We start from the raw sequence: 15,494 nt of genomic DNA, 5'->3' as shown, positions 1-15,494 counted from the left end.
ATGGCTACAGGGATTAAGCGGTAAGCAAGTCTTCAAGACAAATGGAATCATAGCATTCAAATTAGAAGAGACTTTAGATATCTAATCTAGAAAACCATAACATAGATTCATGGACCTTTCCTAAAGAGTCCATGGGTGAGTGATATTAAATATTTCATTGGATTCATGAACTTGGATGAGAGTAAAGATACATCTTGATTTCAACAAAATTTTTTTCTTTGTAATTCTTTGTTTTACTGATTTGAAAACAATATTCTGAGAAGACATCATCAATTGGTTTGACACAAAATATATTAAAAACCTCTGATCTATTTCAACCCTTTCATTTATAGATAAAGAAACTGAGGCATAAAAAAGTTAAATGACTTAGAAAATAATGATAAATGGAAGAACCAAGTTTTGGATCCTAGGCTTCTAGACCAAAGCTTCTTAAACTATGAGTTGCAACCCTATATGAGTTTGCCTAACTGAATGTGAGGGTCACAAAAAATTTGGCAATAGTAAAATATATCAAATATTCCTTCAAGATTTAATTCTTTATGTAAAAAGAAATAAGCACATCCTTATTGTTAGTATGTAAATTTACTTTTGTTTTTAATAAATGGTAAAATTATATGTATGCCAAAAATTGTTTTAAAACAAATTGCCTTATGATTTCTTATCAGTAAATATTTGATTTCTATGCCTATTTTATATACTATATGCCCAGGGTTTGCATAAAAATTTTCTCTGAAAAAAAAGGGTCACAATTGGAAAAAGTTTAAGAAACCCTGTTCTAGATTCTAACACTAGTTTCTACTGAAACATTAAGGGAGCGCTTAGCAATACCTTCTGTAGATTTAAGGATCTAGAGAAATACAGCATGAAATTGATATAGATATAGAACAATACACATATAGACATAGATACATATATACATATGCATATATAACTGCATATTTATATATACATACAAATGATGATAATATGATATTTTATATACATTTTGAATTAAAACAGGAAATGTTCACATCAGGTATTGAGCAAACACTTGCAGCATATATATTCTCCAACCTTTTCCCCCACTCTTACCTTCTTTAAAGAAAATAAAGAGTCAGAAAGCCTGAATTATCTTCTTTAGTATGGAAATGCCCCAAGGATTCAGAGATTGCTACTGTGGACAAATGAATTCTGTTATTGTATGGAAAAGCACTGGTGGCTGAAGGTGTCACTCTGGACCTCTAGTGGGAAATGTGGATTTTCACACTGATCTGCTTTAAGCACTTTTTGTGTTGACAAACTATGTTATGCTCCTTGCTAACTGCAGAGTATCTGTCCCTTAAGTTACAAACCCTGTTATGCCCAAGAGGCTTTAGAATTTACAAATCACTTTCACATAGCATATGTCTAGAGTTTTACAACCTCCTATAGGAGAGGCTTAGAAACAAAATTAATGCTGACAATTATTTGCAGGATAGTATTCTCTTCTTTAAAACCTTTCAATACCTTATATTATCATCTTCACTGGGTTTACTTTCAGGGGAAAATTTGCTACAGATATAATTTGGAACCTTCCAGTGGAAAAGTTTCCCTTAAGGAAAATGACAACATATGTGTTGTCCCTTCCCACCACCCACCCTACCCATTAATTTTCATATACATTAAATCAGGATACCCAGGCAGCTCTTAGACTGGAATTTGCATATGGGTAACATTCTGCATTGATAGAGGGAGTTCCCAAACAGGAGACTTTTATATCAGTGAAATCAAAAGGGAATAAATAATATTTAAATGAAGAAGGAGCTGGCAAATGAATAGTGATTCAGAAAGCGAATAATTCACATTAGCCATTGTAATCACAAAAGCCCTTTATTGACAAGAAATGATTCACACACAAAATTAAAAAAAAAAATGATTTAGCTACAGGTTAAGGGGATTTTCAGAGGTCAGAGAATGAATGAGAAGTAAAGGCAAGATCTAGGGACTTAGAGAGGAGTTAGGGAGGGTCCTAGTCAAGAACAAGCTCACAGGCTCATTAAGTCTACAGAAAGAACAGCTTCATGATAACATGGGAGGAGCTGAGTATGCTTTTAGATATGCTAACAAGACAATCCTAGCAATTTGGTCTTACTTTTTGTGTGACTATGGGAACAGGATGGGCTCAATTAAAGTTCCATATATCCCTGATTATGGAGACTGAATGGACTGATTAAAGTTCCTGCACCACATCATTAGATTAAAAGAAATATGAAGGAAAGGCTTTACTGGAGGCAACTAATGGTGCTGTAGACAGTTTACCCTGAGGATGACCCAAATTGGAATCTGACCGAAAATACTTCCTAGCTGAGTGACATTGGACAAGTCACTTAACTTCTGCTTCAGTTTATAAAATGGGGATAATAATAGCACCTCCTTCCCAGGATTATTTTGAAGATCAAATGAAATATTTGTTAAAAATCAAGAAAGAGTTTAGCACAGTGACTTCCATATACTAGATACTCTATAAATACTATTGTCTTCTTCACCCCCTGAAAAAAAAAAAAAAAAATTATTCTTGGAGTGTGGAATGCAAAAAGACAGTGTTACCCCCTGTGCTATGACAGTGTTAATGAGGAAGAGAATGTTTGAAAGTTTATTATAGATCCTAGATCACCCTTAAATGTCCATGGCTGACAGCACCAGCAAACCCCAGTTGTAAGCCATCCAAGTGGCAGTGTTCATTCAAAACCTCAAGTTGTGAGTCCCTATTGCTACTTCTTTTTTTCCCAGATCAAAGAAAAGCTGTAGTAATTCAAACAAACAAGAATTTAGTGAAATATAATAGCATTATATAAATGGCAAGAAAAATGCCCTCAGATGTAGCACACCTTAGGGAGTGTTAAAAATTCAACATCAGGGCCAATCATACTGAGATCTATCTAGAATCCTTTTTGATACCAGTTATTTCTTGCTTCTTTGTGCAACTTTAGATGTCTTTCTATAGTTTTGTCTGGCTCTTGGTGATACCATTTGGGGTTTTCTTGATAAAGATATTGGAGTGGTCTCCAACTCATTTTGCAAATGAGGAAACTGAGACAAATCAGTTTAAGTGACTTGTCCAGGGTCACATATTCATTAAGTGTTTGAGACCAGATTTGAACTCAGGAAGATGAGGCTTTCTGAATCCAGACCTGGCACTCAATCTGATGGAGTACAGATCCTAGGGGAAACATAGCAGTTTTGGGGTCCCCTGAACTTAGGGTGCTTTCATTCTAACAATCTGTCTAATTCTAAAGTCCTTAGGCCTTACAAATTTAGCAGACTGTCAGTGATAATCTGCTAATCAGTGATAACCAAATTCCTGAGGCACTGGTGAATAGACCACTCCTCAGTTCTATATCTGAGCCATAAAATTGACATATCATGACATAAAGAACTGTATAAATATGTCTCCTTGATCCTGGTTCTTTGCTAAATCCTTTTGGAACTTAGCCCACTTCAATTGGCATTAAAATTACAATAAATTTTGCTTCATGACTTGGAGATGGGTTCAAGCTTGCAAAAATTTTTTGAGACACCTTGCAACACTAGCCTGTGATACCAACCTTTTAGGGTCTCCTTCTGAACCTCAACAAATCCACTGGGGCCATCTAGATGCTCCTGTCTACTGTTCTAAAAGCAATACTCTTTTGCTGCTTTTTTCTTATTTAGGTTAGTGGAAAAAATACTACTTTAATGTCCTATTCATGCTCCTGACCTCAATCTGGGAACAGGAGATAAGCCTTCATTTAGCAAGACTAGAGGGACAGATTGGCACTGCCCATTTTTGTCACATTTCTGCATGAAAATTATTATTCTCCTTATATCTGTGTTAAAGTTTGAATCTTTTTTTTTTTAGCACTTCATATTTAAACTATTTTTTTCTTCTTCTTCTCTACTACCTGCCTGCTAACAGTTTAATAGATCCAACTTCACCTCCAACCCCAAGGATGGTCCCTGAGTAGTTGTCTACTGTCTCAAAAGAAGCTGTAGCAGACAAGTGTTTTGGGCTGAAGAGGAAGAAAGTGATGAATAATATGAAGGTCACTGGGGGGAGCACATACATTCACTACTACAGGAGAAATCTATGCTATGTCAAATATAAGAAAGTCACACGAGGAAGCCCTAAAATATAATCTTGGGCAATTTGTTTTGTTTAAAGTTTATGATCTCTCATATATTTCATATTCCTGACTGTGTCAAACTTTTAAAGATTGCTTCAACTCATGGAAGGTTAGATAGAGTAGGAAGCAATATCTAGTGCAATTTTCTAATTTATAGATGAGCAAACTGAAGAAATAAGAGGAGGGATTTGCCCACAATCTGACAGCTAGTTATTAGTAGTCACATCTCTTAAAACATTAATTTGATTAGATTGATTAGACTGTAATTATTTTTCCAACCTGATCAACTTTTTAAACCATTTCTCCCAATCTATGCCAGCCAAAGATAGTAATGTGAAGACTGTGAATTTTTTCTTTGTTAACCTTGCACATTTCTTTCTTGGTCCTCATTTTCCTCCCACACTTCTATCCCCAGGCACTCCCATCAACTCATCCAAAATCTGCTTCCCTCATCAGTATAGGATACATTAAAAATCAACCCTCTCTTCTATCCAAATTTCCATTCTTCAAGATTGACTCTCTTGTAAGTGTTCTGGTAGAAAGGAAACAGATGTAGATGGATTGATAAGTAGATAATAGATGGCTGTATGTATGAATGTATATATGCATGTATATATTATCATATATATGTATACAGACACCTTAGTGGAACAATGGATAGAGTGCCAGACCTGGAATCAGGAAGACTCAACCTGAATTCAAGAATGACCTTATAAGTTTACTAGCAATATAACTCTGTACAAATCACTTAACCCTGTTTGCCTCAGTTTGCTGATCTATAAAATGAGCTAGAGAAGTAAACAGCAAATCATTCCAGTTTCTTTCCCCAAAAAATTCCAAATAGGATCACAAAGAGTTGAATGTAACTGAAACAACTCAACAACAAAAAGAAATATATGTGTGTGTGCATGTATATAGATTATATTTAGAATACATTAGTAAAGTTGTACCTTATCCTAAAGTAAATAATGATGGACTATTTATCATAATGATGAGTAGTGTTTGGGAAGATGATTTTGAATAGAGGAACTTTTCTAGCATCCCTACTATCATCCTATAAAGTTACCAGCCTTCTTGTTAGATGGGCCGTGCTCAGTATCACTGACATAACAATAACATGAAATGGTATTTACAAAAGGTATATTTCCAAAATATTGTACCGTGGAGATATCTTAGAATCAGCCAGAATCAGGATAAGCAAAAGTCTTTATTCTTGGTCTTTTGGGGTCATTCTCAAGGGATTAGGTATAGGAATCTCCACACCTCCTTCCTCTCTCTGTCTATGGCCAAAGAATCACCCTCCTCCTCCTATTCCACCCACTGATATTACTTCCCCTTCTTTGTCCACACCCACAGATCTAGCCAGCACAGAATAGTCGGGGAAGGTCATCCTCCAAACATGTTAATAGAGAATTGTCCAATTGGTAATTAGCCTCACGTACCAGGTTACCTTGCATCTGCTCATTTGTAGCCCTTTACACTATACACTGCCAATGATGGCAGAGACATTAATGTTGCAGATATTTCTATCTAAATGCTTAAATAACATTGTTTTCATCTGTTTCTTTAAGAATGAATTTCTCTGACGTTTTGCCAAATCATGACTACAAAGTATCCATTTGCCTTATTCATCCCTCAGAATAGATTTAGAAATTAAATCACAAAAATAGTCCTGAACTATAAATAGATAACAACTAGTTAGATATACTAGGTAATGCTTAGGAAGAAGTTGTATAATATTAATAAGTTTTGATTATTTTTTATAAAAATCTCTTACATGTAGAAGGGGTTTTCTAGTATATTAAATATTTTCACCACAACTACATTATCTCATTTGTTATCAAAATAGCTCTGTGTTAGACTGAGTTCTTATTAGAAACCCCCATTTACAGAAGAGGAAACTAAAAATTCAGAGGTCAAATGATTTGTCCAGGATTACACAAGCAAAAAGGCCATAACTTCAGTGAAGTGATTGAGCTTTACTTCAGGGTAAGCAATCTACATCAAAGTTTTGTAAATGGTGGAGTAACTAAATGTGGAAATGGAAAAAAAAAAAAAATTGGAAACAATAAAAGGTTTTTCTATACAATGACCAAAAATTAATTCAAAACCAAACACATAATGAATCCAAGATGTTTCTGGTAGTGCTTGCCCTTCTTGCATTTTGTGACTTCTTTACAGCTTTGGTTCTGAGCTCACAACATATGTCTTTTGCACTGCACATGCACAAACATTGTCAGAAACATTTTGACTTGGATTCAATACAGAATTGTATACAAATTTCTCAGGTAGGAACAGGTCTTGAATGAAAAAAAAATTAAGAAGCCCTTATCTAGAAGGTACTGAATTTAGGATAACATTTGCAGTTCTTGGTAGCTCAATGGTGCAGCTGTTGACTGCTGGGCCTGGAATAAGGAAGAATCTTCACAAGTTCAAATCTGACTTTAGACACTGGCTGTGTGATATTGAGTAAATCCTTTAGCAATGTTTGCCTCATTTTGTTCCTCTGTAAAATGAACTGGATTAAAATCATATTATAAAGCAGTGGTCATCAAAACCATTTGGTACTGGCTAAAAAAACAGAGTAGTTGATCAGTGGAAACTAGTATGGCAGAAACTAGTCATTGACCCACACTTAATACCATACACCAATAATTCAAAATGACTTCATGATCTAGACATGAAGAATAAGATTATAAATAAGAATAAGAATAAAGGATAGTTTACATCTCAGATCTGTGGAGAAGGAAAGAATTTGTGACCAAAGAAGAACTAGAGATCATTATTGATCACAAAATAGATAATTTTGATTATATTAAGTTAAAAAGGGTTTGTACAAACAAAACTAATGCAGACAAGATTAAAAGAGAAGCAATAAACTGGGAAAACATTTTTACATTCAGAGGTTCTGATAAAGGCCTCATTTATAAAATACATAGGGAATTAACTCAAATTTATAAGAATTCAAGCCATTATCCAAATGCTAAATGGTCAAAGGATATGAACAATTTTCAGAAGAAGAAATTGAAACTATTTCTAGTCATATTTGAAAAGGTGCTCCAAATCACTATTGATCAGAGAAATGCAAATTAACACAACACTGAGATACCACTACATACCTGTCCGATTGGCTAAGATGACAAGAAAAGATAATGAGAATGTTGGAGTGGATGTGGAAAACTGGGACACTGATACATTGTTGGGGGAATTGTGAATGGATCAAGCCATTCTGGAGAGCAATTTGGAACTATGCTCAAAAAGTTATCAAACTGTGCATACCCTTTGACCTAGCAGTGTTACTACTGGGCTTATATCCCAAAGAGATTTTAAAGGAGGAAAAGGGACCCACATGTGTAAAAATGTTTGTGGGAGCCCTCTTTGTAGTGGCAAGAAACTGGAAACTGAATGGATGCCCATCAATTGGAGAATGGCTGAGTAAATTGTGGCATATGAATATTATAAAATATTATTGTTCTGTAATAAATGACCAGCAGGATGATTTCAGAGAAGCCTGGAGAGGCTACATGAATGGATGCTAAGTGAAATGCTAAGTGAACCTGGAGATCATTGTACATGGCAACAGCAAGATTATACAATGATCAATTCTGATGAATGTGGCTCTTTTCAACAATGAGATAATTCAGGTCAGTTCCAATTGTTCAGTGATGAAGAGAGCCATCTACACCCAAAGAGAGGCCTGTGGGAACTGAGTGTCACAACATAGCATTTTCTCGTTTTCTGTTGATGTTTGCTTGCATTTTGCTTTCCTTCTTAGGTTTTTTTTTTTTCCTTTCTTTCTAGATCTGATTTTTCTTGTGCAGAAAGATAACTGTATAAATATCTATACATATATTGGATTTAATATGTATTAGACTACCTGAAATCTAGGGGGGAGGAGTGGGAAAGGAGGGAAAAAATTGGAACAGAAAGTTTGCAAGAGTCAATGTTGAAAAATTACCCATGCATATGTTTTGTAAATAAAAAAGCTTTAGGAGAGAGAGAGAGAGAGAGAGAGAGAGAGAGAGAGAGAGAGAGAGAGAGACAGAGAGAGAGGGAGAGAGAGAGAGAGAGAGAGAGAGAGAGAGAGAGAGAGAGACAGAGAGAGACAGAGAGAGAGGGAGAGAGAGAGAGAGAGAGAGAGAAGAGAGAGACAGAGAGAGACAGAGAGAGAGAGAGACAGAGAGAGACAGAGAGAGAGGGAGAGAGAGAGAGAGAGAGAGAGAGCAGAGAGAGAGAGACAGAGACAGAGAGACAGAGAGAGAGGGAGAGAGAGAGAGAGAGAGAGAGAGAGAGAGAGAGAGAGAGAGAGAGAGAGAGAGAGATGACCTTCAGATCTCTGATCTGGAGAAGGAAATTACAAACCTTTCTAGTAATCTTTGCCAAGAAAACCCCCAATTGGGTCATAATCAAACATGACTGAAATGACAGAACAACATGCAGGTCTTCAGCAGGGTTGAAACAGCTGAGCCCTTAATAGACAAGCATAATTAGTTAAGGGGAAGCTACCATGTGGGGTATTCTTTGCCATGCCTTAGATGCCTGACACATAGTAGGACCTTTATTATGGCCCTCTGAGCCCGAGTCTTATGACAGAATTCCCAAATCTCTGACTTTCTCCTTGTAAATATGCATGAATATATGAACATGTGAACATATGTAAAAGAAAAATTAAAGGCTTGTCTTTTTTTTTATGTGTGTGCATGCATATACATAAACATATTCACATACATAAACACAAAATAGTTAAATACAAGTTAGTCTGACAGGGAAGGAAGAAAGAGGTGATCAGAATATGACTTTACAGCATCTTCTTACTAGATATTTCTTCCACCACACCAGGCTGTAGGGCCATTTTATAAAGATATCTTTTCATCCCATCCCAAGTAGAAGAACCAATTCAATCATATAATAGCAATCAAATTACTCAGAATTTAACTACAAAAAGCAGTCTTGTTTCTAGTTGTTCCATAACAGAGACACTCTCTCTCTTGGTTTTGATGCATGTTTCACAAATGAATCTTTTAAGAACCATGTCAATCAGAGTTCAATATCTTACATCCTATAATACAAATTAGATTTTCTTAGGAACGCTGGAACATTTACCTTCTCTTTTCTCCATGGGAAAGAAAAACAAATTTTTCAATTCAGCCAGACTGTTTTTTCCTTCATTCAGGTGGTTAAAAGTAAAAAGAGAGTAATGATATTAAGGACTACAGTCGAAAGGCAAAAAGGTGATAACAGTGTTTTGTAGTATTGTTGAATGATATATAAAAATTCCTTCTCTCTCTCTCTCTCCTTTGTTGACTGTCTTTCCTTTCTCCTGCTATTCATTCTCTCTCTGTGTGTGCCTCTCTCTCTCTCTCTCTCTCTCTCTCTCTCTCTCTCTCTCTCTGTCTTTTTGTCCTTCTGCCTCTATCTCTCTGTATTTCTGTCTCTTTGCCTCTTTGTCTCCATTTCTGTCTGTGTCTTTTGCTTTATCTCTTTCTTTCTACTCTCTGTTTCTCTCTGCCTCTCTCTTGTTCTATCCTTCTATCTCTGTCTTTGTGTGTCTCTCATGTCATACACTTCATTGGATTGTTGAGTGTGAAAAGCACCCCAACAATTTTAAGGTCCCCAGGTTGCTGTTGCAGGTATGGTAAAATAATTCACAAATTCAGTTTGTCTCCATTTGACTTCATATTTTGGCAACATTCATTTACTCACATCTGGATTATATGAGCTTTAAATTTTCTTTTATTCTTATCATTCTCTAGCAGAATCAAATTTCAACTCATGAAGAATCAAACTGTACATTAAAAAAAGCCTCAGACACTTTGGGAGGAAAAAATAGTGCTACATAAACACAAATCATAAATGGAAGTTGGGATTATAGTCTGTCAAATTTGGGGTGCAATACAGTGTGGGAATGGTAGTTGTGGGAGTAGATTTCTTTCTAATACCATCCTTGGCTATGGCAATCAAGTGGTGTAACTTTAAGTAATAGAAGTAACCATACCTTACTTAAGGGAGCTATAGGGTTCATTGAATAATGTACAAACCCAAGGACATAAAAAAGGGGATAAGTCATATGACAATCATCTCAAATCTTTCTTTGGTACCATATCTGATATATACAAAGCCCTTAAAAATTCTTAATGATTTGCTTTGGTGGCTTTGGACTGATCCAGAAAAGTGAAGATGTATGAATTCTGGGCACATGGATGAATTCAGTTCACCAACTGGTACTGAATGACTAAAATATGTTGGGGATGGTGGGTTTGGTAGATTTTACACTGGGGTTGTTAAAGGGATTCAAAGGCTCTAATCTAAAAAGAGCACACTCCAATTACTGTTTTTTGTTGTTGTTCTATAACGTCTTTTTTATTGAATCTTTTATTTTCAAAACAAATAGTAAGCAATCCAATGTATGTTATACATGTGAAAATATATTAAATCCAATATTTATAAACATATTTATATAATTCTCTTGCGGCACAAGACAAATCAGATAAAAAAAAAGTAAACACGAAAACAAAATACAAGTGAACAAACTTCACCATCATTACTGTTAGTAATACCAATAAATAATGGATTTTGAATTTAGGGAAAATCTTTCCAAAATGTGTAACTTCTACTTTTCTCAAATGTTGCATGGAAATTGATGAATTAATATATCAAACAGTTATCCCTTGTTTGGACTCTTAGTTTTTAATCTGCTAAAGGCAATGTTCTGACAAAAGAGAAAGAAAAAATATATATACTTCTCACTGCAATAAGTACAAAAGAATAATTTTATTTTATGTTTTAATGACTGCAAAAGTTAGAATACACACATTTATACTTGAAATCCTTATAAATGAACTCTGAAATGTGGCTCTTGAGATAGAGACAGAGAGAGAGAGAGAGAAAGAGAGAGACAGAGAGAGAGAGACAGAGAGAGAGAGAGAGAGAGAATATGTGCATGTGTAGCATGGGAGATGTTAACATATACAAAACTTTTTGGAGTAGTTTTGTGAGAAAGTTAAATTAGGCAAATTTGATAATATTATAAACTGGTATTCCAGAACTTTAGTGAAGTAGCAACTGATAACAGTAAAAAACTGATAACTTATAACTCTTCCCTTGATCTATGGATAGGTTTGGTAGGGTAAAAGTTAATATGTGTGTACCTGAAATATGTATTTATGTGCACATATACAAATACTTACACATATCAATAGAAATGTACATGTAATATACCCATTCTTAATCTATATAATGTCTATGTGCATGTATGTAATTGTGGGAAAATACACATATGGATGATATCTATATATATATATATATATAGATAGATAGATATGAATTACATTAAAATATTATAGTCTAACTATTCTTGTAATATCTGACTAGAATAGACTATCCCCCATCCCCCAGCCCCCCCAAAAAATCTTTCCAGTACTACCTAAAGACAATCACATAAAGACACTGCTGAGGGAAAACTGCATTTATTCTCAGTTCCATTGTTGTACATCCTTCTGTGAAATCCATATCAATGAAGTGATTCATAATAGTTCCCTAACCTAAATCTATTTATCATCACAATGTAGATCACAGATGCTTCCTAGTTTGTAAATAGTGAACACATGATAATGATTTCAGACCATTTACAGATTTTCCTTTACTCACAAAGGCCAAATGTACACACAAAAATAAAAGCTGCTGTTTCTTTTCTCACACAAATGTATAGTGTAAAACTTTAAATATCATCATGGCAGAGGAGGATCCCTCCTATTTAGGTCAAAAAAGAAGTATTTTTGTTTGTTTGTTTGTTTTCCTTTGCTGTGAAGGCAGCTGATCCAAGCTGTTCCATAAAATTTATTTTGTGACATTCAGCTGAAGTTTGCTATAAATGCTGCTGATGCTAATACATTTAATATCATCTCAGTAATCTGTAAGATAAGACACTCAGGTCGTATTATTCTTTTTTTTTTTTTTTTTTTTTTTTTTTTTTTTCCCAGACTAGGGAATGAAATACACAGGTAGGTATTGATTACCAGCCATGAAATTTGAGCCCCCAGTCTTCTATCTCCACATCCTTGTCTTTTCAACTTCTCTACAACATCATGTTATCTCTCAATTGAATCACATGGAATAGTTGGAGTACAAGAGTTTTCTTACTGTCAAATATACTTAAAATCCAGTAAGGCTTCAACTACTAAAGAAAATATGTCATTAATAGAGCATGTCTCCATCGAATATTTGCATTTGTTATGCACACATTTTACATATGTGGTAGAATGTAAGCTCCTTGAGAGAGATTTCATTTTGGTCTTTGTGTCATCAGGACCTATAATATAGAAGTCACTAATGGTTACTGATTGATTGATCATTACTGTGATATTTCTTGCCATTATATACTTGTGATTTGGGTCAAAATATCAAAAACAACTTAGAATATTGACATCTTGTTTTTTTTTAATGTACTTTGGCTCTTAAAATGTATAAAATTGCTTCATCAAATGGAAGAGGAGAGGGTGACACAACATGACATTTATGGGTATTTTTTATAAAGCCTATTGTTAAATGTAACACCTAAGACATAGGAAAAAAATTAAGTTGGCTTAAAATCTTAATGGAATCCATTTTCTTTAATTATCATTTGAGCCTTCTAGTGTATTATATTATAAAATCAAATCTATGATAATTTGTGTGAGACTTTGAACTGATAAATGCCACTGAGGTTGACTTAATCTGAAATGAACCCAAATTAATGCCAATATATTTTCCAAAGAAAGATCAATGAGACATAGTTATAATATGTTCTGACAACTTAGGTTGTCTCTAAGGTAAGTGTTACTCAATTATCCAGACAGATGGTACAACATAGGTTATAAATGGGAAATTCTCCAATCTGGGGATAGGATGAATATGTTGGAAGAGGGTCACAGAACCCCAAAGTCTAATGCTTGAGATAATAATATTGTGGAACTAAGGATTTATTGAACAAGAATCCACTACATTCTCAAAAATTAGCACTTATATATGTGAAATCATGCAAAAAGCTTGTCTCTTATCTTATGATAGATAAGTAAGTCTTCTGTATCTCTCCTCTCCCTTTCTCTTACATCTCCAACATTGTAAACATAGTTAATTGGCAGATGAATTTCTACCTGTCAACTAGAAGAACCATTAGGCTTGTTGTACTTCATTCCAATGACTCAAACTAAGCAGTGGGTAGAAGTTGAAAAATGGTAGTTTTAGGATTGAAATAGAGAAAAACAATTTTAATAATTAGGACTATTTAGTTGTGGAACAAGTTGCTTCAGGAGGCTGTGGGTTCCCCTTGGTAGAAGCCTTCCAGTTGTGCATGGCTCGAGCTGCTTTTCATGTAGAGAAGAGATAATTTTATTGTAGGTAGGGTTGGTCCAAAGGGCTGCTGAAGTCCATTTCAATTTAGGAGTCTTGGCTTTGGGAGAATGATGGTAGTGCTTTATCTCTGTAAATGGGTATATTGCTCCAGGTGATTTTTTTTCTGTTGCTTTTCTCTTTCAGGCCCTGCTGCAAAAAAGAAGTACGTCAGTTATAATAACCTGGTCATCTAACCTATCCCATCTGAAATGAGGGAAGAGGTTGGAGATCTTCAGTTATTCAGTCACCCAACCTGGCACGGACTCTTCCTGTCCTGCCGCCTACCATCCTTGGAGGAGTCAAATGGCCAGGCAGTTACTGGAGACCAATGCTAGAGGATCCAAGCATCCTAAACAGCTGCTTCTGAAATATTCTTAATTTTTCCTGGCTTAATAAGTCACTGGCATCCGCACTGCCATTCGGCTGTGGTCTTGGGCCTTCTCTGTGACTAGGAGATACGGAACTCAACTTCCAGGCTCCTTATGGGTGAACTGCAAAGAGCAGCAGTGACTTTCCAGGGGCAAATCTGTCTTTCTATGTATGTACTTCCAGACTGCAAGGTTTTGAAACTTTCTGTACAGTTTGTGAGGATTTTTTGCATATTGCCATCCAATGTTGTATCCAAGTTCACTGTTTGTTTTGAATGCCCAAGTTCTCTCAGAGCCCTACTCTCTCAGATGACAGATTATTTGGAAACAAACCAACCAACCAACAAACAAAATCTCGGCAGACAAAAACTATATCTGTACATTATTGTATAATTATTATTATTGTACCACAGCAGATCATATATGTTATTTTTTTTAAGAAAAAAAAAGATATTTAAAGACCAAAAACTGTGCTGAGAAAGTATGCCCCACCTATCTATCCTCAGTATGATAGGCTGCAAGGATGGAATAAAAAAAAAAACAAAGAACAAAAAAAGGAATCGATGGACTTGAATAGAGGTCTTGATATTTGGAATGCATGCCAGTAATGTATCTTACAGTACATGTTCAAAATTTATGTTTGATATTTGTATTTGTGTTCGATTTTGTTACTTTAATTAGGGTATATGAATATTTTGCAATAATTTTAATAATTAAGGTATTTGGAAGAAAGACTATGGATTTTTCATGTCTTGAGGTTTTGTTGATGCCCCTCTATGACTGACCAGTGTGATAAGAACTTTAAAAAAAAGCATGTATGTTTTTTACTGTTTGTAAGAAGTAATTTCGTTAATCTTGCTGCTTATGTGCCAATTTAGTGGATCAACCCGTGCCGCGAAACTCCCCCCTTTCCATTCTCTTTCAAATCTGTGATATTGTCCAAGAATGTATCAATAAAAGACTTTGGTTAACTTTTTTATTCACTGCAATAAATATTTTCAGTTCTTCCCTCCCCCCCCCCAGTTAGAGTGTATTTCATGAAGGTCTTAGCTAAGGGACATGTGCAAAAATAAGGCCAAACTTCTTGAAGCTCTTTAAAGACGTGAAATCTAGTAGCAAAAGCTCCCTTAACTGGAGATCAGATTTCTGACATTTTTAAAGATCTAGATCTCTTGATCCTGGAATAAGTGAAGACCCCTGAGACAGACAAATAATGGGGACAAGATTGATGTAAGTGTTGTGTTATGTTCCCAGGAACTTACCCAGAATATGGTATTTGAAATGAGGCAGCTCATTAAAGGCTAGTTGACCCAACCAGCAAAAAAAGACATTTGACAGAAAGAGGAAACATGACAAAAGAGTAGGAGAGAGCAATGAAAGGACAAACTTTTTTCCATATTTTCAGTAGTGGTCAAATACTTTACTACAGAATCATAATCATTGGGTCAATCAACAAATATTTTTGTTGTTTGAAAAAGCAGTTTCTTCTCCTTTTTTTTTTTTTTAATTTCAATAGTATTTTGTTTTTTCCAATTTCATTCAAAGATAGTCCAAAAATACTCACTTTTGTAAGATTTTGAATTCTAATTTTTTCTCCTTCCATTTCCTTATATCCCTCTGCTGAAGGCAGCAAGCA

At 35.0% G+C, this 15,494-nt stretch overlaps 1 protein-coding gene across 2 annotated transcripts in view; it reads left to right on the top strand.

Annotated features, from left to right (window-relative positions):
- GRM7 (glutamate metabotropic receptor 7) overlaps positions 1 to 14,418 on the top strand; it is a 1,106,888-nt gene extending 1,092,470 nt beyond the window's left edge. For both annotated transcript variants that reach the window (XM_074284035.1, XM_074284034.1), the window contains one exon: positions 13,635 to 14,418. In XM_074284035.1, coding sequence (XP_074140136.1) covers positions 13,635 to 13,684 — 50 coding nt within the window. In that variant the 3' untranslated portion in view covers positions 13,685 to 14,418. The remainder of the gene's footprint in view (positions 1 to 13,634) is intronic.
- Positions 14,419 to 15,494: the final 1,076 nt, after the last annotated feature.

The sequence above is a fragment of the Sminthopsis crassicaudata genome, chromosome 1 (assembly GCF_048593235.1).
Source record: "Sminthopsis crassicaudata isolate SCR6 chromosome 1, ASM4859323v1, whole genome shotgun sequence".
Classification (NCBI taxonomy): domain Eukaryota; kingdom Metazoa; phylum Chordata; class Mammalia; order Dasyuromorphia; family Dasyuridae; genus Sminthopsis; species Sminthopsis crassicaudata.
This window is presented reverse-complemented; position numbering and strand designations above follow the sequence as displayed.